This window comes from Rhinolophus hipposideros, assembly GCF_964194185.1.
Source record: "Rhinolophus hipposideros genome assembly, chromosome: 22".
NCBI classification, from domain to species: domain Eukaryota; kingdom Metazoa; phylum Chordata; class Mammalia; order Chiroptera; family Rhinolophidae; genus Rhinolophus; species Rhinolophus hipposideros.
The window spans coordinates 179382-192272 of NC_138068.1; the positions used below are offsets into that span (position 1 = coordinate 179382).

Below are 12891 nucleotides of genomic sequence, written 5' to 3' on the forward strand. Positions count from 1 at the left end.
TTTATTTCAGTGATCAAAAGCATCAATGTAGCAAGAGCTTTTTAAACATGAGGAATAACAATGTCTCTTTACTGTAAAGGAGAACCCTGGAGTCGGGTCCCCCTGGGCCAGGCCAGGCCCCAATAAAGCGCCTCACCCTTTCCTCTGAACACCCGCGTTGTCTATGGTTGTTGGGGGACGAAGGTGCAGTTCCCCCAAGTGCCCTAGGCGTGTTCTTCCCCCCCCCACGTCTCCCTCAGAGAGCCTGACCACCAGCTGGGACCCCACAGACCTGATTCTCCATCTTTCAGGGACACTCCCCCACACAGCTGGTGGGAGGCAGGAGACATGGGTACTCCCCACCCTCCCATCCCCCCATGTCCCTCCCGTCCCCCCATTTAAACTCAAGCCTACACTGAGCAATGCCCCCACCAAGGTTTCATCAAACTCATCTCTAAAATTTTCTTCAAGCCCAGGGACTACCCCAACAGCGCCCCTCTCCAAAGGGAGCTGCAGGGTTGACACCTAGATGCAGACATGGCATCCCAGGGGCCGTCTGTCATTCTCAACCCAGTGTCCCCAGAGACGGCAGCACCATGACACATGCATGCTGCTCCCCAGGGTGACCTGTCCAGTAGCAGGCACATTCGTCACTGGGGGGGGGGGCTCTGAGCCACCAATGCTCATGCATGTGGAGAAGGGCACATTGCCCATGAGTGTGCAAGCCACACCCAGCTCTCAGGGCTCACCAACTTCCGTTCTGGGTCTGCTTCTGCTAGGGGGACAGGTGACCCACCACTGGAGCCCTGGGTCAGCAGGGCACCCCGCTGTGGGGGAGCCTCAATACAGACAGGAACCCACAGCCACGGGAGTCCCGGAGTTCTGCCCCAGGTATGGGCAGCCCTGCCCGCACCCACCCCTGGCCAGAGCAGAGGGAAGGGAAGCCCAGCACAGCCTCTGTTCTGACGATAGCCATGCAAACAGCCCACCCTGCCTGAGCCCAGGCATTGTCCCACCAGTGCCCCTGCCCCAGAGACACCCATGGACACACAGAGAGAGGCGCCAGGCAAGCAGAGAGGGCCGTCTGTCTGTCTCTCCTGTTTTCTGGGGCAACACCCTCACATCCTACATTCTGGGCTCCTCACCCCACCCTCAACCCGCCCAAGGCCCATGGCATGGGACCACAAGGATGCCTTGGGGTGGTGCCCCCCTTTTTCCTGACCAGGTGGCTGCAGAGCAGCTTGCTCCCCAGAAGCCACTACCCCAGTATCGGGTGGGAGACCAGTGGGGGCCCTATTTGTAGGAGGCCCCATTGCCGGGACGGGGGCATCAGAACCAGGATCAGGAGGAGGGCACGAAAGGGCCTGCCACCCAGGGCAGCTGTTTCCAATAGTGGCTCCTCGGCAGAGGCGCTGGGCATGGGGGTAGGGTCCTCAGAGGACCCTTCGCCAGTGCCCTGCCTGAGGGGTTCCCCAAGGGGGCTGGCTCTGCTCTCGCTGGATCACAGCCCCAGGGCCTGGGTGGCTCCAGCAACAGGTCAGACTTCCCACCCCTCCCCCTCCTGGCTCCACCCACCTGCTTCCCCAAGGGTGGGAGAAGGGAAGTCCCCACCCCCAGCTCCCGCTGAGTCAGGGCAGCCAGGAAGACCCAGGCTGCCTAGCTCCTGGCGGGAAGTTGTAGCAGCCATCTCTGGCACGAGCCGCAGCTCCCACGCCTGGGACCAAGCCTGGCCCTGGACTGACCTGGGTGGAGGTGTTGAACCGTCCCCAGCAAGCAGCCCAGGGGAGGAGGTCAGGGGGGTGGGGCAGGGAGCCGGTGAGTTGCACCCCTCTCCCCAACAGACACGGTCATCATCTCAGGCACTCTCGGAAACGACACAAACAGCCACATGCCATCCCAAAGGCACACGAGGACCAACACTGCTCACACACCCAACCCCAACTCGGCCATGCTGGGCGGGCAAGGAGGCACGCACTCACCCTGGACACTCCAGGCAATCCAACCACTTAGCTCACAGTCCACAAAATCCACATACATGCTAAGTGGGCAATTCAGTGTTTTTCGTATTCACAGGGCTGTAAAACCATCCTGCCGTCTCGTTTTGGTGCTTTCCCATCATCTCAAAAAGAAATCGTGCCCATCAGCACTCACTCCCACTCTTCCTCCTCCCAGCCCCCGAGAAACACTGACCTGTTTTCTGTCTGTGGATTTGTCTATTCTGGACGCTTCCTATAAACAGAATCACACAATGAGCGGCCTTTTGAGTCTCGCTTTGTCCCCTGACAGGGTGCTGTGGCGGGTGGTCCATGCTGCAGTGATATCAGCACTATGCTTGTTCCTTCCTCAGGCTGGAAAACACTGTCCATTGCATGGATGGACCACATTTCACCGAGAGGCTGTTTCCATGTTTTGGCTACTAGGAATAATGCCGCTGTGAACATTTGTGCACAGCACTATTCGTGGATATGTGTTTCTTAGAGTTGCGTACATTTGTATTTATTTTTTAAAACTTTTAATTTGTGTTTTTCCAGGACTCATTAGCTCCAAGTCAAGTAGTTGTCTCAATCTAGTTGTGGAGGGCGCAGCTCACAGTGGCCCAGCAACCTTGTTAAGAGCACAGAGCTCTAACCAACTGAGCTAACCGGCTGCCCCTACATTTGTATTTCTAATGACCAAGTCTGAGCAGGTAGGTGTTAAGGACCTGAAGTCCACAGGCTAGAGCAGCTGCCCTCAAGCAGGAGGTCGGGGCTGTCCAGAGCTGCTGACCTCCGGTCCCAACAGCCCCCCAAAACCAAGCCTCAATCCTCCTCCCAGCCCACGCCCCACTCCTGCCCCAGGCTGCGGAGGGGCTCCAAGGACCAGACTGCAATCCAGTCCACGGAGGGTTTCAGCCAAGAGCGTGGGAGTTGCTGGCCCAGGACGGGAGGGGGAAGTGTGGGAGCCCGGGGTCCTTCAGCCCACAGCCCGACCCGCTCCACCTTCGCAAACACCCGACCTCCCAGCGAGCGGAGCGGGCAGAGCGGCCGGCCAAGCGCTGTGAGAGCCCTGATCTCCACGTTGTCGCCCACGACCCCGCCATCCCCACGACCCCGCCCGCCCGCCCGCCCGAGGAAACAGGAAGGGGCGCGCGGCGACAGCGCTGGGAGGCAGCCAGGAAGCGGCGGCGGGTGCGGAGCTTATCTGGGGCCGCAGCCGGACCCCTGGCCTCACGCCCTGCGCAGGCCGGGCAGGCGACGCGGGGACGCGGGCGGCGGCGGCAGCGGTGGGAGGACAGGCGCTGATCACCTGGCCGGGAGCCCTGCCGCTTCACCCCCCAGCCACGACGGCCACAGCCCGCGACAGGGCTCCGCTGAGCCAGGCTGCGCCCCTCCACCGACGTGAGCAGGCACCCTGCCAGGACAGCAGCCATTGGTGACCCCAGGGTGCAGCCCAGGACGCCCCACGACACACGCTACCCTGCCCCCCACCGTGTGCTGACCGCCCCATTCACCCCCGAACAAGGACTGCTTCCCCCGGCAGGTGCGGGCTCCTTGCTGGTTCTTGCGGGCGGGGGTCATTCTGGGAGGTAGGCCGGTTGTTTGTTTCTGTGTTTACAAAGCTGAGGTTCTTCCTAGGGAGGGGCCAGGATGGGGACTGTCTCTGCCCCCCCCCCCAGGGTCCCGCAGGGCACTGGCAGGGACAATGGGCTTCAACACCTGGCACACAACCCCCCCCCCAAGTATGTGCTTTGCTTCCTGGAGTAGGGGTCCCTGAGTGTTTCCGTGTGAACCACAGCTGGAGCAAGCAGTCTCCTCGCACACCTGCAGGGATGGGCAGCCGCGCCGAGGCTCTGTCCAGGGCCCAGAGCCGGCAAGGCCAGCGCCCCCTTCAGGGCTGGGCGCAGGTGTTTCCTCCTGGGCCTCCCAGGTCCCCTCCCCCTAGTGCTGCCCCGGGCCTTCTCCGCTCAGCGCCAGATGGGCCTGGCTCACTCACGTCCTGTCCCCAGCCTTACTCCCTGTACACCGCAGCTGTGTCTCCAAGGGCCTGGGCTGGCCGACCTTCATCTTTCCCACCACCTCCCCTTGCTCAGTGGGCTGGGGTGGTGGCCAGTGGGGGCAGGATGGGGGGCAGTGCTGGAGCCCATGAGAGCACCCCAGGCAGGTCACAGGCAGGCTGCAGCCTCAGAAGGGCAGGCGCGCTGGGCTGGCACAGAGACCCCCGTGGCCTATTGGCAGCTTGGGAAGGGGCAGACACGGGAGGTGGGGCTGGGAGAGAGACGCATATGTGCGGGGGTGGGCACACACAGTGGCAGAGTCACAATTAACTTTTTGGTTTTTCGAATCCAGAGACTAGTTTGCCAATCGCCCATTCCAGATGTTCTTTCAAAAGCTCCCAGTCTGGGGAGGCCGTGGGACCCGGGCTACCCTTCAAAGTCGGCCTGGCCTGCTCTTCTAAGGCCCTGCACATGGGGGGTCTGGCTCTCTGCTTTCCGAAGTTGCACAACCCTGGTATTGCCCCGAGGCTCCACCCTGGCACAGCCCCACCACTGTGTCCCAGCCCCCCCACCCGCCTCCCGGAAGCAGCTGAGAAGGCATGTGTGTGGGACAGCACCAATGGGTGCAGGCGCCACCATGTGTGAGCCCCAGAAACGGTTACATTGGAAAAGCCAGGCTCAGGCCACATGCTTCAGCAGTGTGCACGGGCTGACAGACACTGCGAGGCCAGGGACACAAAGGGCCCATCTGTCCATGGAGTCATGCCACTGGCACTCTGTCCTCGGTGGCTCCATGGCCAGCAGCCCTGTCCCCATGGGAGTCTCTTTCCATTTTGGTGTCCATCTGTTCCAGCCAGCAAACATTTATTGAGCAGTTCGTGTGCCACAGTGAACAAGCCACAAAGAGGGTCTCAGTGCTAACTAAGCCTGAAGAAGAGCCAGCGTCTACAAATCTGAGCAGGGCACCTCAGCTTTCCCCCCAGTCTGTCTCTCAGGGGCTCGGGGTGGCTGTGTGCACCTGCCCCCAGACCTGGTCTGGTTGGGGCGTCCCCTCCCTAGACGAGTGAACTTTGTCCCAGAAGCTAGAGCCCCTCTTGACCCCTCCCCTCAAAGATATGGTCTCTCCCAGAACCTGTGCGTGGGGCCGTATTTGGAAAAAGAGTCTTGGCAGATGTGAATAAGGATCTCCAGGTAAGGAGATTGTCCTGGATTACCCACGTGGTCCCAAATCCAGTGACAAGTGTCCTTGTAAGACAAAAGAGGCAGGGGTTGCAGCGATGGAGGCCCCAGAAGCCAGGAGTCAGAAAGGGTTCTCCCTACAGCCCCTGGAGGGAACACGGCCCTCAGACACCTGGATTTCAGGCTGGTGACACTGATTTTGAACTTCTGGCCTACACAACCATGAGAAAGGAAATTTCTACAGTGTGAAGCCACCTAGTTTGTGCTAATTTTTACAGTGGCCCCACAAAATGAATACAGATAGCTTCTGAGATAAAGGGGCAGGAGCCCAGGTGCTCCACACCCGTGATGCTGGCCCATCACCTGGGGCTTGCCAGAAGCAGGACTGGGCAAGACGTGAGAGGCTCTGCTCACTGCTGAGGCCCCTAGACACGTCTCAGGCCCTCTCAGGCCCCGAGAGAAAGGGCAGAGGGTGAAGGTGGTGGGGCGGGGCAGGTGCGCCGAGGAGCAAGGCTGGGGGTGGGACACTGGGTTCTGCTGGTTTGGGCCACATGCCTCCCATCCTCACCCCCAGGTGTTCAGTTTGCCAGGACAGACCAGGAGGGCCTGCCTGAGAGAGGAGCTCTGCTGGCCACAGGCAGCAGAGCCCGGACCTGTGCATAAACATACCTGTGTGTACACACTCCTGGGCAACCCAAGCACACAGAGGAACGGGGCCCAGGTGCAGGCCCCCCCTGTGGTCATGGTCAAGGACTCAAGTGGGGACTGGGTCCCACCCACGAGGCTCTGCTTTGAATCTTCCTCAGGCACACGAGGTGGGGGCAGGGGGAGGGGCTGCCCAGTGCTCTCAGCAGCAGGAAGGGAGCAGTGTGGGTGGGCAGCAGCCATGACTACCAGGTGGCCATGCCTCGGTGACATCAGGAGAGAAGTGCTCTCCCCTGGGCCCTTGGGGAAACGGGCATCGTGGGGGCCTCCATGGAGGGCGTGTCCTCCTGCCCCTGCACCCAGACCCCTGGACATTCTTACTGGCCTTCTGCCGCCCCTACACCTTATGCTCCAGCCAAATCGGGCCTGTGTCCACCTGGCTCACACAGCAGGAGCCCCGGGATGGGACTGCTCCATCCAACAGAGATGTGCTCCCCTCTACTTGCTCCTCCACAGTGTCCCAAGTTCAAGAGGACACAGCCAGGTGCTCAGGCCAGGACCCTGGGGGTGCCTAGACCTCCCCTCAACCCTTCATGTCCAAGTGTAGTCCCTCAGGGCCCCCTCTCCCCGGGCAGGGGCCTTTCTTGATCCCTCCTCAGCTCAGACATTCTGGGACTCACTACCTGGGGACAAGTCAGTGCCCTGCCCCGTGCCTCAGCCCAGATGGAGCCCCGCCGAGCACTCCATGGGGCGTGTAGGTTGGGCGTCACCCTCATCCTGACTGTGGCCCCCAGGTGACCTGCACCTCGTGGCCTGGAAGCCTCTTCTCAGTGCAGTGGGGGCTGAGTGCACATTGCATGGGGTACAGCCGAGCTCGTGCCTTGGGCTTGCCCTGGCCCTTTTACTTCCTGGCTGTGACTGGGGGCATGCCCTGCAAGCCCCTGGTGCCTCAGTTTCCTCATCTATAAAACAGGGACAATAGTTCCTGTTGTGCAGACCAGACATGTTAACACAAGTCCAGCGGGAGCTCTTGTGGTCCTTATTTTTATATCCATGCTGACGGCTGCACCATGAAGGCCTTCCTGCATCCTGCCCTGCCAGGGCCTTAGAGGAAAGCCTGATGCCTCCTGGATGCCCACCTGTCCAGGAGAAATGTGATGACAGGCATTGAGTCCACCATGGCCAGGTGCTCTGCCTGCCCTCCCCACACTGCTCCCCAGACTGGCTTCAGGAGGGGGCTGTGCACCCCCAGGCCTATGCTGTGAGTGGGGGAGTCCAGAGGTTGGCATCCCACTCTGCCAAGCAAATGTAGGGTCCGAGGGCACGAGACAGTAGGTCCCTGGCCAGCCTGTCCAGTTCCAAGAGGGGGCCACGGCCACCCCTCCCAGGGCCGCAGGAAATGGCCTGGCCTCGCCTGCAGCCAGGGCCAGCGACTCTGGCTTCCCTTCAGGCCCGTTTCCTTTATCCGGTTGTTTTGCTCTGAATTCACAAAGCTCGGCCTTCCCCTCCCCTCCATTTCCACCCCTTCCCCCATTCCAGAGTGGAGCAGACGGATACGCAACGTTTTTAGGACCGCAGGGGTCCCCCCCAACCCCTAACCCCACCCTAAAGCCATGGGGAGTGAGCGGGAATCCAGCCCAGTGTCCCAATCCGCCCCCTGCTGCCGGAGGCTGGGAGCACTGCCCCAGCCCACGCCTGGCGTGGCAGGCAGTGTACCTCCAGGCTCCCCACCCAAGCTTGTCGGGGGCCCAGGGCCCACTCCCCACCAAGCAGACCCCAGGACAGCCCAGCCACACAGCCGGCAGGCAAAGGCAGTAACAGGACCCGCAACACCAGCTCAGTTTATTAAGACCTCGCGCAGTGAGTGGAGGGCGGCCAGGTACCCGGTAGGTCTAGCATCTCCAAGTGCTGGGCCCTCTGGGGAGCGCGGGGCGCGACGCAGCAGGGGCCTGGACCCAGCAGTCAGCCAAGGTCGACAAAACGGAGAGCTGGCGGTTGTCACCAATCGAGGCCGGGCCCTGCGCAGGGTGCTCTAGGAGCCGTGTGTGGCCGAGGCGCGCAGCGCAAAGAGCTTCTCCCAGCAGGTGGCGACGGCGTCCAGGGCGCGCCGTAGGAGCCGCCTCCGGCTGCCGCGACGCCGGCCAGGACGTGTCTGGGGCCGCCGGCTCTGTTGTCAGGGACAGGGCGGTCAGCGAGTGCACACAGTTCCCGTGCCCGCCCCCCGCAGCTCACGTCCAGCCCTTGGGGGAGCCGCGGCCTGGTCACTGGGCCAGAGGTTAAGCCCCTAAACCGTGGGAACAGAGGGCCCGGGGTCTGGACCCGCACACACCCGGGTCGCACACCTGGCGCAGCGTCCAGCAGTGGCGCTGCATCACCGCCTCGGTGCGCAGGGCCACGGTCCATGCCGCTTTCTCCAGGGCCCCGCGGCGGCCCCCAGCCACTGCCCCGCGCAGCGTCCGACCCAGGGATGCGATGGACCTTAGGATACTGTGCTCCTGGGGAGGAGAGGGAGGAAATCGGGGGCTGGGGCAAGAGTGCTATTGAGAGGCCTCAGGAGGGCGCGGATGGGTTCATGTCATACCTTCTGGGCGCTGCAGGAGGCTCCCACCCGACTCCACCGACGGGAGGAGGGCGCTCTAGTCTGGTTTTTCGGAATGACATGCAGGTGCCTGGGGCCTGGCCCGCTCCCTTCAGCCCCTGGCCCTGCCTGCTGCACAGCAGCCTGCAGCTCCTCAAAGATGACAGCACGGTAGTGCAGCAGGACGTCGGGGACACTGCAGGCGCGGAGCCTGGCCCAGCCTGGCGCGATGCCCAGCAGCACCAGCAGCAGCGCCCACAGCGCTGTTTTGAGGGGCACCTGGAAGGGTCACGAGGTCAGGGCGGGGCAGCCTGGCCTCTGGAGGGGGCCTTCCTTCCAGTGCCCCTCAGGCAGTTTGTGTGGGCCACCGCTCCCCCCAACCTGGGGAGTCTCTAAGCAGATGTAATGATGGAGATGTCGTCGTGCCATCCAACAAGGGGCCTGGGACAGGGCTGGCAGGGCCAATCCCTGCTGTTTTAGGCTGCAGAGAAACAGCAGGCCCGACAGCCCAGTGCTGAGACTTGCGGGGTGAGAGGCTGGGAAGGACAGAGGGTTCCAGAGGCAGGAAGGAGCACCAGGTGCTCTGCTCTGCATGGGGGTAAGGTGCTAAGTGCCCACAAGACGGTGCAGGGCGGGGTGCCCTGGGTCTGGGGTGCGTGCCGACCCCTTCCCACCCCGACCAGTGATGGGCTCCCCTCTTGCCGAGTGCCCCCAGGCCCCAGCACACTGCTCACCTCTGGGTGCCCACAGCACGGGGCTGCTGTCGCTCTGCCCTTCCCACAGGAGCCTGGGGCAGAACCGACCTGCTCCCCCCACCAACGGCTCTGCTACAAACAGCTGAGAGCCATGGAAAGAGAGGTCTCCTGCATCCCCAACCCGACCAGGACAGCGGTGAGGGCCTGGAGCTACACGCCTTTGGAAGGGGAAGGCTTGGGGAAACCCCCAGAGGTGAAGGAAGGGGGCCACATTTCGTTCCACTGGGCATCTCTTTTAATGGCCCCCTCCCAAAGAATGGAGGGGACCAGCTCTCAAGGGCAAAAGCCCAAACATCAAAAAGAGTGGCTTGTCCCCAGGCCCCCAGGCTGGAGTCAGACAGTAACTGGAAAATTAGTCATGTGAACAGAGCGAGACCAGGACTCGACTCCGCTTCCCAACCTTGGCCGGAGGTCCCAGAGCAGCACACTAACCTGCATCTGGGCCTGGGTGTCTGCGGGGGCTCCCACATGGGGCACCTAGCGGCCAGGCCAAAGAGCAGATGCAATTAGCTGTGCCCCTTCTCAACCCCCCAGATGTGCTGGACACAGGGTCAATCCACTCGGTGTCGCCCCTCTGCCTGCTGTGGGTCAGAGGTCACAGTGGGAAGGAGAGAACAAGATTTGGGGCGGGAAGACTGTCCTAGTGGGGTAGGCTGGCTGCCCAGAGGTACTCAGAAGGGCTGTGTGTCCGTCCCCACCCCCCAGAGGGGCCCAAGGCTCAGGCCAGCCCAGCCTGTGAGGACAGGATCAGCCAGCAGACATCAACCCCAACCCCCATGCTGGGAAACACCAGGCTGAGCACCCAGGACCAGGCCTTGGTGACGGGAACCACCGGGGATTTCCCAGTCGGTGGGGCCCAGCGGGACAAGCAGCTTCTCCTGGGCTGTGTACGCTCCCCACCCTTCAGCCCAAGGAAGCCCCCTCCCCAGTGGCCTGAAGCTGCTCACCATGAGCCTCTCGGGGTCAGGCCCTCCCTTACTCCCGCCAGTGGGTCTCCAACATGATCCTGGGGTCCTCAGGTGGGGGGTGAGGCGGCCACTCCAGGTCCTGCTCCAAGCCCAGCCACCCAATGGGGCTTCCCTGGTCGGCTGCAACAGGGCGGCTGGCGGCAGGCGGACAAGGCTTTTGAAGTTGGCTCCTCCGATCGGAGGAGGGAGGGAGCCGGAGGGAGGCCCCAGGATCCCAGCCCTGCCCCCTCCCTTTCCCCACCCCCTATCCAATCGCTTCTTCAATTAACCTGACCCTGGAGCCCAGGGTGCTGGATTAAGCCATCAACGCCAGGGAGATGTGCTACGGGGAGGGGGTGTGCCAGTGGGCAGAGAGCAGTTCAGCCAGGTGGGAGGGGGAGCCAGGCAAGTGGGGGCACTGCCTGCACACTTCGATCAGGGTCTTCCTTGGTGGTCAGCAGGAGCTACCTCTCCCGCAGGAACCCGGTGGCTGGCAGAACCAGGTGAGCGGGACCTAATTATCCCCACAGCAGCCAGCCCATGCACCCTGATATCCAGGGGTCCTGCCCCAGCAGGTCCCAGGGTGGGACTTCCCAGTGGCCCAGCGCTCAGCTGAGAGGTGCCTCCTGCTGCCCGCCACTGTGAGCTGAGGGGGTCTGTCCCTGGGGAGGCCATGGCCACGTGCCTAAACAGACTTGCAGGGAACTGGGCCACAGCACCTTGCCCGGGAGGGCCAGAGGTTGTCACTCTCCCCACAGCAGCACAGCTTCTGGAACCTACTGGCCTTCAGACGGAGCTGAAAAAATGTCAGCTGAAGGAAAGCTAAAGTACAACCCCCTCCAAAAGTAGTTTCACTGTCTCAAAGCACTTGAGAAAACACCCCCAAGACATTCACACATTATAATCCAGATGTTCTGGAACTTCCCAAGGGCTCTGCAGGCCTCACCTGATATCAAGGCCAGAGAAGTGCCCAGGAGAAGCCACGCCCCACCCGGGGCACAGACAGTCACAGCAGCCCTGTGACAGCCACGTCATGGCCAGTTCCTGGGCTCTGGTTTTCACATCTGTAGAGACAGCCAGCTTTCAAGCCCCTCAAAGCTTCAGGAGCTGCTCTTCAGTGTAACAGGCAGACCCCAAAGGAAGTCCCGCCATGGCCACGGCCCCTTCCCAGAGAACTGGCTGGTCTCCAACAGTGCAGACGCACGTGCGCAGGTTTGCGCAGGGACCCGAGGCCCTGGGAGGTCCTTTATCCTCACACCTGCCAAGTCTCCCAGGTAATGCATTTTTCAATGGAAAGGTGAGGACAATTACAAGTGTTCTGGAATACTTGCTGATTATAAATTAGCAAAAATTAATTCACCTGCAAATGTGAGAAACCTCTTACTGGCGACATCTTTCTCCAACACAAGCCCAAGGGGGCCTCCAGCAATCCTTTAGCAACAGGCTCTAGGAGGCACTTTGGGTGTGAGCCGCCGGACTTTCACTCAGGGGTGTCACCCCTGGGCACTTCCATGCAGCTCTGAGGGGAGGGTCCACACGAGGGGACAGAGGAGTCAGCATGAAAGCTGCACTTCCTCCCACAAAACCTCCTGTGCTTCCTCGAGGGCAGGGCTGTCTGTAAGAGGCGGCCTCGCAAAGGAGAAGCAGGCCAGACTGCAGCCCCACTGGTGACCAAAGCGCACGCCAGGAAGGCCCAGGAAAAACCAGCCACCACCAACCCCAAAACGCTACCTACAAAACCTTTAATTACAGAGCAGGACAGACGCTGGGGGCGCTGTGGGGACAGGAGGGTCAGAAGGTGTTCTTGATGCCGGCGGCCACCAGCGTGAGGATGTCGCCGACCTTCTTCTGCCAGTGGGCGATATCCTTGGACACGGCACACCACAGCTGCCCATGCCGCGGCTCGGCGTTCTCGCAGCGCCTCCTCACCTCCTCCCGCTGCTCCTGGGCGGGCAGCACCGGCTCGTGAGCGGGGGCTCCCAGGTCCTTCCCCACACCTGCCCTGCTGCTGGGCACCGGCCACAGAGGTGCTGGCCGAACCAAGCTCCCCCACAGTCCGCCCCCCCACCCCCGTCTGCACCTGCCACGCATGCCCAGAGTCCCTGCCCTGCACAAGGACTTCCCCTGGGCAGCCCAGCCCTGTGAGCACAGCTGTGACAACGCTCGGTTCTGTGAGGGGACATCAGCCCAGGCTTGCCGGGAAGCCACACTGGGCTCGGGTGCAGGACAGCACCCGGTGAGACATGAGGACGGCCCTCAGGGCCGGGGACTCCATGCCCATTTCTACTGTGACCCCAGGACCCAGTCACCGGCCAGCTTATTAAGAGATGTTGCCAGGCCACTTGAAATGGCCCAAACGTTGTTAATTCAGGCTGAGAGACCAGCCCGCCTGCCCCCGCCCGACACGGTGTACAGCCTGGGGCATACAGCAGAGGCCCTCACCTCTGTGCCGTGCTGCAGCTCGAACTTGTAGAAGAAGGCCCAGGCGTCCCCCAGGTCCGAGTCGATCTTGACCGTGCGGTGAAACCACTCCCTGGCCTTGCTGATCTTCCGCTCGCTCCAAAACAGCCTGTGGGGACACAGGCCGGGACCCGACGTCAGCGGCCGCACAATAGTGTGGGAGTCACCATGAGCAACAGGCGACCTGGGTGGGAGAGGCCTGGCTCTTGCTGCGCGTGTGGGGTGCCCGCTGTGGCTGGCACCGCCCGGCGAGCCCTTGGGCTCCCAACAGGAGGGCTGAGGAATGGGGCTTGGCTACCCAGAAATCACTCCACACCACTGAGCCGCAACCGTCCGCCACGTTGTCTGAGCAAACTGCTTCTTAAAACACCCACA

General features: G+C 62.0%; 2 protein-coding genes across 5 annotated transcripts in view; both read right to left on the reverse strand.

The window, feature by feature from the left end:
* Positions 1-7591: 7591 nt before the first annotated feature.
* PRPF6 (pre-mRNA processing factor 6) overlaps positions 7592-12891 on the reverse strand; it is a 40609-nt gene continuing 35309 nt past the window's right edge. For 3 of the 4 annotated variants that reach the window (XM_081033507.1, XM_081033508.1, XM_081033509.1), the window contains 2 exons: positions 12499-12625; positions 11780-12000 (listed from right to left, as the gene is read on the reverse strand). In XM_081033507.1, coding sequence (XP_080889633.1) covers positions 11848-12000; positions 12499-12625 — 280 coding nt within the window. In that variant the 3' untranslated portion in view covers positions 11780-11847. Of the gene's footprint in view, positions 7944-8118; positions 8272-8357; positions 8634-11779; positions 12001-12498; positions 12626-12891 lie in introns of those variants that run through there. The other variant, XR_013992265.1, reaches the window with a different exon arrangement.
* On the reverse strand, positions 7809-9547 carry LOC308490736 (uncharacterized protein C20orf204; the record flags this gene model as incomplete). Its single annotated transcript, XM_081033342.1, has 4 exons — positions 7809-7943; positions 8119-8271; positions 8358-8633; positions 9542-9547. The coding sequence occupies 4 exons, from the start codon at positions 9545-9547 to the stop codon at positions 7809-7811; spliced, it is 570 nt and encodes a 189-aa protein (XP_080889468.1).